Source organism: Amphiura filiformis, chromosome 18, assembly GCF_039555335.1.
Source record: "Amphiura filiformis chromosome 18, Afil_fr2py, whole genome shotgun sequence".
Lineage (NCBI taxonomy): Eukaryota > Metazoa > Echinodermata > Ophiuroidea > Amphilepidida > Amphiuridae > Amphiura > Amphiura filiformis.
Genome location: NC_092645.1, coordinates 14491015 through 14501340, shown reverse-complemented (window position 1 = coordinate 14501340; position 10326 = coordinate 14491015). Strand labels below are relative to the sequence as shown.

Here is a 10326-nt window from a genome sequence, read left to right as displayed (position 1 = left end):
AGCGCCACAACACGAGCGTTGGTAAAGTATGTGGCCTCACTGCAATACATAGCTACGTAAAAACGTACGTGTTAACGTACGTAAAAACGTACGTCCTACGTCTACGTTTGGAAAATCGCAATCTCTCTATTATTTTACAACTTTGTTTTGTTTACCTTTTGTCATTCACCTGTATATTAAAATGAAAGCAAGAATTCCAAGTATACATGTATTATATATATTTCATGAACGATATGATGACTTACATCAAAATTGCCGAACGTCATTCCAAAAAGGGATACAAAAGCTCGCCAAGGAAGCGAAAATCCTTCGTTACTTTCATCGTAATTTTCAAGCGAACCATCAAGAAATAGAAAATAAAACACTGAAATATAATTTAGAGATAACAATGCTTTATTAGAAGGAATTCCGCCGCGAAACTTGGGTACCACGTTTGATGTGATCATATGTGACCCCTCGGCACAACTGAGCCCGGATGTCGCCAGTGCCACTACTGAGATATGCTCCATCGAACTTAACAATAACCAATAGGAAACAGAGGATTTATTGACTGTTTTATTGATTTTTCACTACTTAAATGTCAAGTACTATAGACATGATATACATCATTTTAAAGCTAATTTCAAGCAGAATATTTTGGTTGAATATCTCAAAAATGATGATTGGCGACTTCAGGGCTCAGTTGTGCCGAGGGGTCACATATAGCGCTACTGATGCCCTGATATGCTCCGGTTGCTCTTTCTTTTCGTACCCCGATAGAATTATGCAAATGTTCAGGTATCTGATGGATCAGTGAAGATAAGAAGGGATTATAATATATCCGTAACCTTGATATTATAGTACATCTCGAGGAAAAAGTGCAATGGACATGTTTTCATTTTATGTTTCAAATATCCCTCGCATGAAAATTGAGTATTTAACCCAAAATGGAAAATGGAACAATTTATTGGAAATCTGTTTTAACAGATTTTTGACATCTTTTCTGCACTGTATTATACCTAAATTAAGAAATTTGATAAATATTCAAAGAAAATATAGGTCATCCAAAAATGTTGATTTTTACACATTTTGGGGCAAAAGAGGAAAAATAAGCAAAAATATCAAAATCTGTTTTAACAGCTTCATTCATCAAGTCATAACAAACGGCCTACATGCTTAATTTCTAATAAAATATTGAAATTGTGAAAATATAGGTATTTATTGATTTTCATGTTTTTTCTTGCAAATATGCTAATAATATGCAAATTATGAAATTGCAAAATAAAGTTTCTACATAGCATACATCTTTCAAGTGTGATGTTCAAAATGACAGACATCAAAAAGAGATTCGATGAAATGTAAAGGTGTAGTAACAATTTTGGCATGGACTGTCTGGTTAGGCAAAGTACGGTAAGTTGAGCTGTACTCGATACAATTTATTGTTTTATTGCAGGTGCAGGGTACGATAAAAAGAATCATCGTGGCTACCAAATTAAACTTGGTGCCATATCTAATCAAATATTATGCTTGTGCTAGAGCGATGTTCTCATGATTGTGGGAAACGGTCAGCAGCGTAGCCAGCGGGGGGGGGGGGGGGGGAGGGGGGGGGGCAGAGGGCCCCTGACAAAAAATGAAAGAAAAAAGTGCCCCTCTGACAAAAAAAATAAAAGGGAAAATCAGGAGGGCAAAGGAAAAGAAAAGGGGCAAGGAGCCCTTTTCTGCCAAAATTCAGCCCCAAAATACAAAATTTTTCCGCGCTACGCGCGCATATTGCAAGGATTAAGGCTTTCCATCCTGATAATGGTCAAAAATAGTGTAAAATACCAATTTGTTGCGCGCTACGCGCGCACATCGTCCCAATAAAGCCTTTTGTCTATATGTATTATATGATGCAACTCATTTTTTTCGTCTGTGCCCCAAAAAATTTATTTTGCCCCCCCCCGACCAAAAAAGCTGCCTACGCCCCTGGAAGCGGTATCGTTGAATGAGACCGAAAATGGACAGAGGTGCAATTTACTTATCATATACAGTGTCGGTCAAGGTCCTATCACGAGGAGTCCACCTCGCTATTGAAGGCATACATCCTGTCACGAGGAGTCGCATAACGTAAGGGTCTGTACACTAATAGGTAAATCTGTTCTATCCTGAATTTTAACTAATCAACGTACCTGTTGCAAATAGTGTCAAAAATGTAGACATAATAATCCAAAATTGCAGAATATCACCAGTCAGCATTTTCCCAATCATAACCACATACGGACCCAACGTCTCGGTACCTCTGAAATATACAGAAACGAACATGTGCATGGACGACTAATGTAAAGTACAACTACAAAGTTGTCTGATTAGTGCAAAATTCCAAGAACCAGTATGGGATGGACTGTGGCAATCTAAGAAATCTGAGTATTTCATTTGCAGCTCAAAGGGTCTTGTAGTTCTACAATTCTCGAAAAAAGTCCTTGGAATACTTTAGGCATTTTTAATAAAATCACGTGTACTAATTAATGTGGATAAAAATGTTCAATATTGGGTATAAGAAGAAAACTGGGCCTTCAATTAACACTTTTCCCATCCTCGTCCCCCATCATTCAATGTTGCGGCACACTGAACACATTTGAACGTCTCAACATTGCACGGGGGAGTGAAAGATTCTTTTTCCCCTAAAGACGCTTGAATGTTTCCAGACTTTTTTCGAGGATTGCAGATAATTATATATATTAATGGTAATTATTGACACTTTTGTAAACTTAGCTAAATATGCACAGAGTTCCTTTGATTTTTGCAGTCAGAAAATGATAAAATGCTGTCAAACGAGCTACTATAAAATTAGGCACCACCTGTAGTTGGTCCTATAGCACTATTGATGCCCCGATAAAGTACCTGTGACTCTTTCGACCGTCTACAATCTAAGTACACTAGCATATAAACCTACATTCGTAGAATTTACACTTAATACGCACACTACATATGGGCAATCTCATGGTAACTTGTGCTACACTTTTTGGCACCCTTTTACAAACTTTATGCTCCGGCTCTTAAGGGATCTAGAATGAGCATTTATTGCGTTTCGACAGTATTTTTTGTGGGACATGAGAGCACCTCAGACCTATCGAATTGCATTCTGAATAAGAAGCATGTCTTTCTGATATCAAATAATTTTCATGTTTTGAAAATCACAATATAATAAAAATTTTATGACAAATTATAAAAATTTGATATTTTTCAAATTTTGATATATAACAGTCCTCGAAGTAAATTATATAAATCTAATGATATATTCTTAAAGTGTATGTAGCTGGGAGGAAAAGCCGACAGTCAATTGAAAATTTTGACCTTTCATATTGAAGATATGGATTTTTTTCCCAAAAGACCTAATTTTTTTTTTGGTGTTTTGGGGAAAAAATCCATATCTTCAATACTAAAGGTTAAAATTTTCAATTGATCGTCGGCTTTTCATCCCACCTACATACACTTTAAGTATAAATCATCAAATTTATAAAGTTTAATTCAAGTACTGTTAAATATCAAAAATATCAATTTTAATGATTTGCCATAAAATGTGTATTAAATTGCGAATTTCAAAAATCAAAATTATTTGATATCAGAATGACATTCTTCGTATTCAGAATGCAATTCGATATGTCTGATGTGCTCTAATGTCCCACAATAAATACTGTCCAAACGTTCATACCCCAGCCCTTAAACTCATTTGAGTGGAATCTCTTTAAAACCGACAGACACCGTACTGGTATGATTCTATTGAATAGTTGTCATGTATAATAATTATAAAGAAGTACACACCTATAGAAAAAGAAAATGTATGACCATGAGCAAGGTACGGTGATCATTAATGTTAAGTCTTCTAACGTGTGGTGACCAGTAAATCGAAATATAACACATGAATAGATGAGAAGGCAGGCGATGCAGAATGTCATTCTTGCTGGAACCTGGACCTAAAGAAGATAAAATTATTGCGGAATGACATGAATGAGTCATTAAAGATGATGATGATGATGATGATGATGACAATTTGTTAGCTATTCTACACTTAGATTCGAGTTTCTTCATCAAATTGTTCAACTTTTTCTGGCTTTTTGTGGTAGCTTTTATTCTATAAACTGTATATTTGTGTGGAAATTGAGGGCGCTATTTACATATATTTTACATCCAATTTAGCACAATAATAATGTGTTATTCCTTTTATTTCATGATAAAAATTATTTTGAACATTTTAATGCTATATGATACTAATTTTTATGATATTTTACTTATATTATACATGTAAAGATGCAAACAAAATTTAAGATAAATAGCGCCACAGTGCTTAACTTTACTTCAAACGACGGTGACGATTGACTAAATAGGCTTTCTCGAAGGGAATTCATATGTCCTGATGAAGTCAGAGCCACGTCTGACGCGATCCTGACCACTCACACACTGACTGGCTGTATCAGCAGTACTGTGATAACCAACAGCGTACTTGTTAAAACACTGTAAGTTGTGACGATGATGACGACAACAACTTGATAAAAAAGATGATGACGACGAAGATAATGACGATTCATGACAATAATACGACAATGAAGATATCATTGCAAAACATGTTCTTATCAGAAAACTTTGAAATATTGGAAGAGGAAACGTATAGTGGTACTAATAATCTAAATATCCTTACCAAGTTTTGAAGGTAACGTTTTGGTTTCAATAGCCTCATCTCTGATGCTTCTGAAACAAACTGTGCTGTACAACCTATGATGACACCTATCTCACTAATGTAGCGGACCTTGTGATTGAAAACAACAATCGATAAGTTTAATGAGTTATCGATTAATTAGTAAGATTAAATGGTAAAATTGATTAATACATTACAATAGTCAACTAAATTACACAAATAGTAGGGTCTTTGTGGGCGGGAGCTTACCCCTAAATGTATTGATTTGCTAACTCACTCCCCCCAAAAAACAATCATCCAAACCAAATCATCCCCCCCCCAAAAGAAAATTTGAACCCCTAACCCCATGGTAAAAATGTGCAGCTAATTGTATCTGTCGGCAAATTGCCATGCGCCCTGAAAATATTAAATGTTCATTTCTTGGCGCATGAGACGTGTTGCATTGCTTACTATTGCTCTTGAATAGCATAGTCATTTGTTGAAACAAAATGAGTGTTGAGAAACATTTGTGATTTTCGGTGCGGCGAGTTTGATTCTACAATGCCATATTTTCTGCCTGCAAGAATGGTCCCTGCTCCATATGACCCTGTCAATGGATTTTAACAAAGACCACTCTGGGATCGACCAAGCATCGACCGTTGATTTTGGATGCAGTACCTAAGGTACCACGTATAATTTAGTCCTATAGTACTATGGGCGCCCTGATGGGTACGGATGGCGCTTTCTATCATACCCTGGGGATATACTCAACTTGCATTGAACATTGACATAGTATTAATCTAATTCAAAAACGATATCACTTTTATGCAAATGTTCCGGGTACGATTAAAAAGAGCCATCGGTATATATCGAGGAATAACGCTATATGACCAAACTAGATGCGGTGCATAACAGAACAATGTTTCAGATTTCTACTTACGATAGACTTTGCATCGGTTGGACCTAATAGATGGTCTGGATGGACTGGTCTGAGTTGTGTAGCAGTAAACAGCAACGCGAGGTGAACAAAATCCATGCAAACTTGATCATAAATCGTTTCTAGAATAACAATTTAAATGAAAATCTGATGATCCATGGATGATGCAGTGACCTTTGTCCTTAAGCAATTAAGTCAAGCCCAACCCCGATGATTTCTTATAAACAAGAGATTTAACCAACCAAACGGAGTAAAGTTTGTTGGTTGCTGAGAGGGGGTAAATACGAATATTTGCTCCAAACTGTGGAGACGTTTCACCTGTAAGTAGACTGAGTCCACGACAATATACCTTGGTGTAAGTAACCTACCTTAATATAACGCCGCCATTTCTCATCTAGCAGTCTGGCAACAACGCTACTCTCCAACATTTTGAAATGTCCTTCCTTTGAGCCCTTTACGATTATGCGCAATGCTGATGATTCATCTGGAATTTAATAGTAAGATCATGAAGATAAATCTCTTGAATTTGTGATAATGATATCTAGGTTATCGGTTCACGTGGGGCATCCATGTTGCATCCATATTGCATGCAGGTGTGAATGGGACCCATAGAATTTGCAACTTACTTTTAACTCCTTCTGTGTCTATACTATCTAGAATATCCAGAGGACAAGCTAAGCAGGTTACTCCATGAGTCCATAATGGTTTGCTACTATAGTCTACTATAGCTGTAAACATATCACAATGCCCAAGCCTACATGCCAGCGCTAATGGTGTCAGTCCAGCGTCGTTAGTTATATATTGATTTGCTGCAAGAACAGGGTGCCGCAATGCATGTTTGTACATTTTCTGTAAAACAACATCAGGATATATGGAATTCTTTAATTCTCTGAGAACTAATTAATTTCGTACAGTGTTTCTGATTGGTTGATTGTGCGATTTATTTAGCTGAGTAACCAATAACATACAGCTTCTAAGCTCAACCCTTCTCAGGCCTACCACCTTTCTTACAATGTAGCTGATTGGCTCAATAGTCATATATAGCCTTTTTGTAACCAATCAGCAGGTAGTACTCATGGGGTTTCATAACGTGATGAAGTGAGACTTCCTTACCTTTTGCTTATGTATAACACACCAATGCAGAACAGTATTGCCAAATGAATCTTGTGCATTAGGATTAACCTCCCCAAGATGCGGCTTCTTTTTACTCTGCTTGATGAAATAGTCGTACATCTTAATCAAACCCAAGCTTGCGGCGAAGGCTAGAGGGTATTCACCATAGCACGCATTTCCTTTGAAGTTAGTCTTGCCCTTCGTACACGAACCATTTTGTATGTCGGATGGTTGGAAGAAAGTACCGCGACCTCGAGCAACAAGGCTAACGCCATGTTGAAGTAATAGTTTAGCACTTTCCATGTCTCTTTTTACGATCGCAAAATGTAAAACGTTCTCTCCTGTTCAGCAGAAAATAAAAAAGTCATTACTTTTGTACAAAAGAGGCGACTCATCTTTTCTGGTTCTAGTATGTGGAAATGCAGTGTCAAAGTAAACGGAAGAAAGATATACTTGTAAATTGGATATACTTGCACATAAAAACAATTCATTTCATCTTGAGACACAATAAATTATTATTTGACTCACACAAATTCATAGTCGAATGTCACGACTATCGCTAATATTCGCGACTGCGACTATTGGCGACATAATCGTGCAACCCTACTTTCGGGTAACCGATAACGCTATAGGACCAATATTAACGTGGTGCCTTACCAAAGAAAGTCGTTCCTTCATAGATATCATGCACCAGATAGGGGAATTCTTCCAGCATAATCTTTGCTATAGCTTTGTCATCGTCGGTACTAGATAGATAGCATATATGTAATGGCGTTTCCCCAACTACACCTCTCATCTTTAGATTCCAACATGCCGGGTGGTCTTTCAGGTCTACAACAGTCTCATCATGGTTAAGTTTTTCTTCCAAAAGAGAATCTGTATGCTCAAGGTTTTCTGGATCCTTTGTTATAAAATAAACAAACCAGGAGAGGAATGTTACAATGTGCAATAGATCCTTTTTGTCATTTAACATAATGTAGTACGGGCACTGACTCATAATCGGAAGGTTGCGGGTTCGAGCCCCGGCGACGCCATCGTGTTGTGCCCTTGAGTAAGGCACTTTATCTCGATTACTCCTCTTCACCCAGATGTTTAAATGGGTACCGGCATTCTTAAATGTTGGGAAGGTAACAGACTCGCTGTAGAGGAGGTGTAGCGATCCCCCTATAGCAACATTACATGGAGGAGTCTGGCCCAATCGCCAATGAAAGAGAGATGGGCACTCCGATCACTGTTTATACAGGATCGTCTCCTTTACCTTTACCTTTGGTACTTTGAAGGTGGGGGTAGTGCCTGACTTGAGATGCTTTCAGGAGCAACTTTAATCATGTGATGAACAATCCAAAAAAACATTTATTAATTCCACAAAAAGTTGACTCAATTACCCGTGTATTTTAGGGGGGCAGTGCCATTAAGGGGACGTCAAATTTAGGGGGTCGTGTCCCCATCTTTTTCGGGCGACACCGGGCAAATATCTGATATTTGACTTTTTTTTGCCAACAATAGTGGGATGTTTGGTGCCTTTTGTTCTGAGAGGGGGAAACCGACGAGAACCCAAGTCAATGTTTTATTTCTAAGGGAAATTCCCCCATGCCCCGGCGCTGTCAGTGCATATACTATGTTCTTACCTCTTTGCAAACGCTACAGAACCATAAATCATCAGGTACCTTAGATAGTATAGGATTGAGGCAGTTTACATGAAATGGTTGTCCGCATTCATCGCAAACTGTTACGTTGACCCAGTCGCTGTCTTGGTCACAAACTCGACAAGTCTACGAAGTAGAGGTACATATTTACACTTGTTTGTCAAATTAAATGGTTTCATAACATTTAAAAACTGTAACATGAATTGTTACAGGATTTTAGTGGAATTTTGGGATTGTTGCTGTCATTTTATTTATTTCAAACAACATAATTTATTATATGTGTCAAGTATGCACTGAAATCAAAAGTGGCAGGGTTTTCCTGGGATGGATATGATTAGGTATACTTTCTTTTGATTAAAAAAAAACAGAACAAGAAGCCAGGAACTAGTATTAAAAGTGACAGTTAATATATTTATCCATTGTGCATCATGATAATTCAGATAGCAACTAATTTGCTCATAAGGTATTGGCTAAAGAAATTATGCCTTGTTATACAAGCTCTGTAGCTTTTACACTGGATTTCGTAGTTTGCTCTTTTGTTATGCTCAAGCCTTTCCCAATTTTATGTGTGCAAGGTCGTTTCCAAACAGGTGAATGAACATGAAAAGAGTATATCGCACGAGTATATCGTGCGGACTAAAAATCACATTAGTGTGCTCCGAAAATATAATGGTGTGTGTGAGTTCATCGTCGTATTCATAAACAATACATTGGTATGGTTCTTTAATAGCAAGATTTGAACAAATTTGAAATTTCACCCCCTGCTTAAGCGGCCATTTTGGAATTATTCAAATTCGGCACTGTTCCACGACTTGGATTTTTTGAGACTGTTGATATGATTTTGTGTGAGTATTTGGGAGATGGATGCATGCAAAATGGATTCTGTTGCAATTAGTGGTGGGTACTTTTTTTTTTGTTTAGCCTACCTTTGACTGGCCTTTCTTTGAGAGTCGATGTCTATATCTTGCGAATTCCATTCTGGTAATAACCCCAACCTTTCTACCATCATGGTATAGGTATTTTGGTAATGCCCATCTGATATGCTCACGCAATGCATCAGCACCATCATTTCTAATGAAATTGGATGAAAACATTTCTTGGAGTTACTATTATTATTATTGTCATCATCATCATCATCATCATCATCATCATCTTTAATTATTGTTATTGCTGCTGCTGAAATTGTAGGAAGATAGACTCATAATATAATGAATCGTACTATGCACACACACCCTCATCCACCACCCAAACCTACACACGAAAATGATCACTTCCGTTAGAGATTGCCTCAAAACCAACAGCCGGTCGACCGTCGAGTCGGCGACAGTGCCCTGGCATGGCAGGCGGTTAGAGCCTGGTGCCTATTGTTCGGGAATAAAAGAACGTGGTTGAACTGCACGTTCTTGCATGGCGCCGGTGGTTGGGATTTGATGCCATCCCTTATTCAATTACCTGTATATGCGTTGTAGTTCCCCGTTGCCTCTTATGTTAACCAGTTTGTATGCTATATTCCTACGTGCGGTATCGTTACTGCGCTTCCATACTGTGTCAGCGTCTGCTTCAACTAGTGTTTTATTCCACGGCCAGATGCTCTGGAATTTCCGATAAAGTGCGCGCAGTACCGATGTCATTGCGGCGTGTATCCGTTACTCACTTACTGCAAAGAATTAACCAGGAAAGTCACATTTTACATGAATTGCAATACTGCGGCTCAAAATTTCATGCATCGGATGCAATCATACATAATGAAGGAAAAATTATTTCCGCGGACAGTAATTTCAACAACATGTATCTACATTCCAACAATAGGCTTACAACCGCGATTTTTACTTGTTAAAAAATTAATAATTTCTTAACAAGTAAAAATCGCGGTTGTACAAATAACGGTTACAATGAAAGCTTTTTGGGGGTATAATTATTGTATTATAATAATAGGTTGGCTCCCCCACGTCAACAAGCAATATCCATAAAAGAATTTCACAAGCAACACGAACACTTGC

General features: G+C 37.7%; 1 protein-coding gene across 1 annotated transcript; it reads right to left on the bottom strand.

Annotated features, from left to right (window-relative positions):
• Positions 1-251: 251 nt before the first annotated feature.
• LOC140139376 (transient receptor potential cation channel subfamily V member 6-like) lies at positions 252-9977 on the bottom strand. Its single transcript, XM_072161146.1, has 12 exons — positions 9779-9977; positions 9253-9397; positions 8309-8452; positions 7338-7581; positions 6681-7021; positions 6194-6416; positions 5936-6051; positions 5571-5689; positions 4655-4762; positions 3781-3932; positions 2148-2257; positions 252-364 (listed from the first exon to the last, which is right to left on the bottom strand). The coding sequence occupies exons 1-8, from the start codon at positions 9955-9957 to the stop codon at positions 5594-5596; spliced, it is 1488 nt and encodes a 495-aa protein (XP_072017247.1). The 5' UTR covers positions 9958-9977; the 3' UTR covers positions 252-364; positions 2148-2257; positions 3781-3932; positions 4655-4762; positions 5571-5593.
• Positions 9978-10326: the final 349 nt, after the last annotated feature.

Coding starts and splice junctions, on each gene's coding strand:
- LOC140139376 (XM_072161146.1), bottom strand. CDS start 9,957: ATGACATCGGTACTGCGCGCACTTTATCGGAAATTCCAGAGCATCTGG. Junction 7,582..8,308: donor TCTGTAGCGTTTGCAAAGAG/GTAAGAACATAG, acceptor TTTATAACAAAG/GATCCAGAAAACCTTGAGCA. Junction 7,022..7,337: donor TGAAGGAACGACTTTCTTTG/GTAAGGCACCAC, acceptor TCTGCTGAACAG/GAGAGAACGTTTTACATTTT.